This window comes from Herpailurus yagouaroundi, unplaced genomic scaffold (assembly GCF_014898765.1).
Source record: "Herpailurus yagouaroundi ecotype Mexico unplaced genomic scaffold, PumYag 151631, whole genome shotgun sequence".
NCBI lineage: Eukaryota > Metazoa > Chordata > Mammalia > Carnivora > Felidae > Herpailurus > Herpailurus yagouaroundi.
Genome location: NW_024422827.1, coordinates 1 through 5,820, shown reverse-complemented (window position 1 = coordinate 5,820; position 5,820 = coordinate 1). Strand labels below are relative to the sequence as shown.

At 52.4% G+C, this 5,820-nt stretch overlaps 1 protein-coding gene across 1 annotated transcript in view; it reads left to right on the top strand.

Moving 5' to 3' along the window:
- LOC121026699 (NUT family member 2D-like) overlaps nucleotides 1–1,663 on the top strand; it is a 5,416-nt gene extending 3,753 nt beyond the window's left edge. Inside the window, exons 2-3 of the mRNA XM_040469493.1 lie at nucleotides 385–530; nucleotides 905–1,663. Coding sequence (XP_040325427.1) covers nucleotides 385–530; nucleotides 905–1,663 — 905 coding nt within the window. The remainder of the gene's footprint in view (nucleotides 1–384; nucleotides 531–904) is intronic.
- Nucleotides 1,664–5,820: the final 4,157 nt, after the last annotated feature.

Sequence of the window (5,820 nt, the reverse complement as noted above, 5' to 3'; positions counted from 1 at the left end):
ACGTGCATGTCTGTGTGTGTATGCATATGTTTGTGAGGATATGTTGGTGTCTACCATTTGAATGCTTCTGTGTCTCTGTGTGGGCACATATGTGTTGGGGGTGTGTGTGCATATGCATTTGTGTGGCTTTTGTATGTGCGTATGTATATATGTATGTATGTGTGTATAGGCTTTGTCTCTCTGTGTATGCGTGTGTGAAATTGTGTTGTCTGCATGTGTGCCTCTGTGTGCGTGTGTGTGTGTGCGTGTGCGCCTGTCTGCGTGTGCGTGCAGCCAGTGACCATGATGGTTCAAACATCCTGCCTTGTGCAGAAGGCGGGGTGGGGCTTCACGTTACCAGTTTCCCTGCGGGTCCTGCTTGGCTCACAGGTGCCCCCTGCCCAGGTGCCCACAGCCTGTTCCTTCTGTCCCAGGTGGAGGCAGTCATTCACCCGCGATTCCTGGCAGAACTGCTTTCTTCAGAACCACAGCTGGATCTTTTGGCCCTCGCTGAGAAATTGGAGCAGGAGGAAGGACTCTCCCTTGCAGAGGTGAGCAGGGCAAAGAGAGACTCAGGAGAGGAGCCGAGCCAGGGGAGGGAGGGGACCCAGGTGAGCCAGGGAAGCGGGGGCACTCAGTACAAAGGCACACGTGACTCGGTCCCCCGCTCCCCTGCCTAGGAGGCATGGCACTGGGGAGGCGAGCTCCAGGAGCTCCAGGGCAGGTACTGAGCAGAGAATGCCATCTACAGGATGGGGAGCCTGGGAAGGGAGGGAGGGACTCGGGGGGATATCAGGAGAGCCAGGGCCTCACGGGCCACCCGACCCCTCCTCCCACCCCCCCCACCCCCGTCCCCCATGGCACCGTCCCACCTCCCCTCTCACACTCCCGTGCTGGCCAGTCACCGTCACCTCCCTCCTCCCAGCTGGTAGAGAAGAGACTGGTGGCCTTGGCGGTGGAGGACGGTGTGCCCACAACCCCGAGTCACTGTGCAGCGACACTGGGCTCCGGGCCTGAGGGTGAGGCCATGGCCCGGCCAGGGGTCAGCTGTGAAGCCTGCCCAGCAGAGAGCGAGTGCCAGGACCTCCGGAGGCACAGCCGGGCACACGCGCACCACCCGTGCAGACCCAGAGCCTTTGCCGCGTCTCCAGGACAACAGGAGCTGCCTGCCCTCCGGGCTGGTGGGCTCTCCTCTCCTCCCCAGGGGCCAGGGCGCACCCCTCCTCGGCCGGACCCCAGGGATGCCCCGTTGTTCAGAGAGGCCCCCCCTGCTAGGGAGCCTGGCGGGCCAGCAGGTGGGTCCAGTGAGGACGAGGAGGAGCTGCCCAGCCTGGCCTTCCTCCTGGCCTCTGGGCACAGCCTGCTGCCCTGGGGGCTCTCCCAGAGTCCTGCTCCGGCCCCGGGCCTCCCCAGCCCTGGAGGGCGCGGGCCGCGGGGAGCTCCCCAGGCCCCCGCTGCTCAGAGAATAGGCCGCAGCCCAGCCGCTCCCCCAGCTGCCAAGTCCAGAAAGCGGGCTCTGCGTGCGGGTCTGGCCGCTGCCGGGAAGACGCCCCTCCCAGGGGCCAGCCTCAGGGGCTCGGTGCGGGCCCTGGCCGTGGGGCTGCTTCGGCCCTCTCTGCCTCCAAAGAGAAGGTGTGGCTCCTTTGTCCCAGGGAGGAGGAAGAAGCAGCACTGCAGCCCATAGGGAGCCCTGGGCCCACCCTTCAGTGCTGATCCTGGCTGGGGGGAGAGGGGGAGGGCACGACTGCGGGCGGGGCGGCAGCAGCCCCCAGGGGCGCTGCGTGTACGTGGGAATAAAGATGGTTTTGCTGGGAAATGCGTCTGGGCCGCTGCGTGGAGATGCCCTGGCCGGAGGGAAGGGGTCTGGGAGGGGCCTCCAGGGGCTTGCGGTCACCATGTGCGTCCCTGAACATCCAGGGGTGGGCGCCCTCTGCACCACAACCGTCTTCCAGAGTGCAGTCTGCACTCAGCCCTGTCTTCTCCGGGAGCTGCCCTCTGCCTCCCTGCAGCGTCCAGCCATGGGGCTGAGCTGGGGCGGGGAGGGGGGGCTTGGGGGGGAGCTACATCCTCCTTGGCTCCTCCAAGGCTCCCTGTGTGGGCCTGAGGGAGGGCAGAAGGCCTGGCCTCAGGGGACAGGCTCTGGGGCTCTGGCCTCGTGGTATGAGGAGCATCTTCCAGTCCCAGTGGGACCGTTGAAATGTTTGGGATGGGGGGGGGGGGAGTCCTCTTCATCCCCGTGAGGATGGACTCGGGGAAAGCTTGAGGCGGGACTGGGGGGCCACCAGCCGAGGTGTGCGCTGCGCTGTCCCAGGCGGTCAGCTCACTGGGCCTCCACAGGGAGCCTGGAGGGAGCCAGGCTTCACCGCTTTCTGAGGACCGTGGGCTCCGGGAGGCCAGGGGATGAGGGCAGTCACGGGCGCCAGGGCGGCTGCCACACAGCGTTGGCTCCAGAGTCCTCCTCCTGCTCCCCTAAGAAGAAACCCTTCAAAGTAGCCATGGAGTCGTGGGGAAATCCCTCGCATCCAGGTGCACACCTGTCCCCACTGATGACGGTGTCATGTCTTCTGATGGCACCCGGGCAGTTGGGCTCCCTGTTGCCCCCCCCCCCCTCCTGGCTGCACGTTTGTTCTTCATTCCGAGCTGCGGGGTGTCCTACAGGTCACTGTGCGCTGGGCGGGAAGGGGGAGAGCAGGCTGCTTTGGGGAATCCTGGCCAGGGTGCCCCCATGCTCCCCAAACGCTGATCTTGGGGAGGCCTGCCCGCACCCATGCCTCCATCGGTCATCAGCCATCACTGGGCACGGGTGTCTTAGGGGGCCCCGGCAGAGAAAGATGGTGTCCGTGGCCAGTTGTTAGGACAGACAGTGCTGAGCCATCCCCGGAACCCCTACAAGCATTTGCTCTGGAGATTCTGGGCCGGGAATCAGAGGGCTCGGAAAGTCCCCACTTGTGGTCCCCACGACCTACTTGACGGGACCCTTCCTCCAGATGAGCTGGCACGAGTCCCCACAGCCTCGCAGGTCTCCTGGGAGGCCCTGGACGTGACTCACGGAGTCTGAGGGCCCGTCCGTCTGGGATGCCTGCGTGCCAGCCTGGGCTCTCTCTCGTTGCTCATTTTAGCAAAATATCTCGTGATTAAGCTGGGCTGTGTGAGGGTTCATTTTCCCTACTTCACCGCAGTCTCTGAAGGCCAGTCTCCACCCTCCTCCCATAGTCTGTCCTTTGGAATGTCCTTTGTCGTGGTTCATTCGGAAGATCATGCTTCAGGGCCGTGTATTGTGTGAATTCGTACAAAGTGCATGGACATTAAAAGATGTTTTCCAACCACAAACTACAGAGGCATCCCCAACTGTAAGGCTCCTAATTTATTTACTCGGGGGGTGGTCATTGTTAATTGCTCTCCTGCACGGTCTGTTAATGAAACTGGCCAGATGCTGGTGTTCTCATCCTTCATAATGTAGAGAAGGAGAGCCCCCAAGGCACTAGTCACACAATGGTATGTCACTGTCACCATCCTGATGTCATCAGAACCAGGGCATCAGAACAGATCATCAGAACAGGTCTGTGCTGGACACACAGATCATACCCTAGGTGATGCTAGGAGATTCCTCTGGGATTCTAAACGAGCCAACAAGGGTCCATAGATCCCAGATGGCCTGCATTCACACTAACTGCTTATTTTCCATTTTAGAAAATGGGTAATTTCAGTAGGAATATTTCAAGCTTATAGAAAAAATGAAAAAGATGCAACAGAAACCACAATAGACAACACCTAGATATAGGCAACGTTAGCATTTTGACATATTTGCTCTAGCCCAATTATAAAATAAAAACTGTTCTTAGACATTCACATGAAATACAATTCACTCATTTGAAGTTTACAGTTTTATGGCTTTCAGCTTGTTTATAGAATTTGTAGCCGTTACCACAATAAATTATAGAATGTTTCATCAGCCCCAAAAGAAATCCTGTACCCTCTCACCGTCCCCCTGTCTTCCCATCTGGACATCAGGCCAAAGCACCCATTCATTCCTTTGTCTCTATACATTCCCACATTCTGCACTTCTGTATGAATGGGATTATATGATAATCCTTTTATGTCTGCTTTCTTTTACGTAGAATAAGGTTTCCATGTTTCACTCGTGTTTGCACATTTTCAATAATATCCCATTGTGTGGATGTACTACTGTCTGTTAAATCCACGGATTAGTTGCCAAACATTTGGGTTGTTTCTACTTTTGGCTAATACGAATAATTCCGGTGTGAACTTTTGTGTGGATGCATGTTTCATTTCTCATGGCTATATATCTAAATGTGGAATGGCTGGATTGTTTGAAATCTCTATATTCAACCTTTTCAGAAACTGTTGGACTGTTTCCAAAGTGCCTGCGCCATTTTGTGTGTTTGCACTAGCAGTGTATTAGGATTCTACTTTCTCTCCACGTTCTAGCCAATGCTTCCTACCATCTAGTTTGTTTGTTTGTTTGTTTTTTGGTTTTGTTTTTGTTTTTTTGCTAATGGTCATTCTTGTGGTTCTGAAGTGGGCTTTCAGTGTGGTTTTGGATTGCATTTCCCTGATGTTGAGCATCTTATGTGCTTATTGGCCATTTCTGTAACTTCTTTGGAGTGATATATATTTATCCTTTGCCCATTCTTCATTGGTTTATTCGTCCTTTATTATTGAGTTGTAAGAGTTCTCTATATATTCTAGATAAAATCTTTTATTCAGAGATGATTTGCAAAAATATTCTCCCATCCTGCAGGCTGTTTATTAGTTTGTCAATAGAGTTCTTTGCAGTAAAAAGGTATTTAATTTTGATGAAGTCCAAGGTATGTATTTTTTCTTCTGTTGTTTGTGCCATTTTGCCAGACCTAAAAATATGTTGACTGACCCTATGTTGTGAATACTTATGCCTCTGCTTTCTACCTTTTTAAAATCATTTAAACATTTCAAGTATACAGTTCAGTAGTGTTAAGTATATTCACATTGCTGTGCAAGAGATCTCTAGAATGTTTTCATCTTCTAGTTCTGAAACTCTGTACACATTAAACACTAGTCCTCCCTCCCCCTTCCCCAGAGGCAACCCACCTTTCCACTTTCTCTTTCTATGATTTTGACTACTTTAGATACTTCGTATGAGTGATTAGGGAATCATACAATATTTTTTCTTTTGTGACAGGCTTATTTTAATCAGCATCATGTCCAAGAGGAAAAAGAATCTCTTGTGCTTTGTTTACCTCTTTCCTTGATTCGCCTCTTTTCCCATATGTTCATCTCTTTTCTTTCTTAAATTCCACATATAAATGAAATAATATGGTATTGTCTTTCTCTGATTGACTTATTTTGCTCAGCATAATACATTCTAGCTCCATCCACGTTGCTGCAAATGGCAAGATTTCATTCTTTTCATGGCTGAGTAATATTCCATTGTATATTTATACTACATCTTCTTTATCCATTCATCAGTTGATGGACATTTGGGCTCTCTCCACAGCTTGGTTATTGTTGATAATGCTGATATAAATATCATGGTGTATATACCCCTTCAAATCTGCATTTCTGTACCCTTAGTTAAATACCTAGTAGTATAATTGCTGTATCATAAGGTAGTTCTATTTTTAGTTTTGAGGAACGTCCATACTGTTCTCCAGAGTGGCTGTACCAGTTTGCATTCCCACCAACAGTGCAACAGGGTTCATCTTTCTCCACATCCTCACCAACATCTGTTGTTTCTTGCGTTGTTAATTTTAGCCATTCTAACAGGTGTTAGGTGGTCTCTCATTGTGGTTTTGAGTTGTATTTCTCTGATGATGAGTGATGTTGAGCATCTTTTCATGTGTC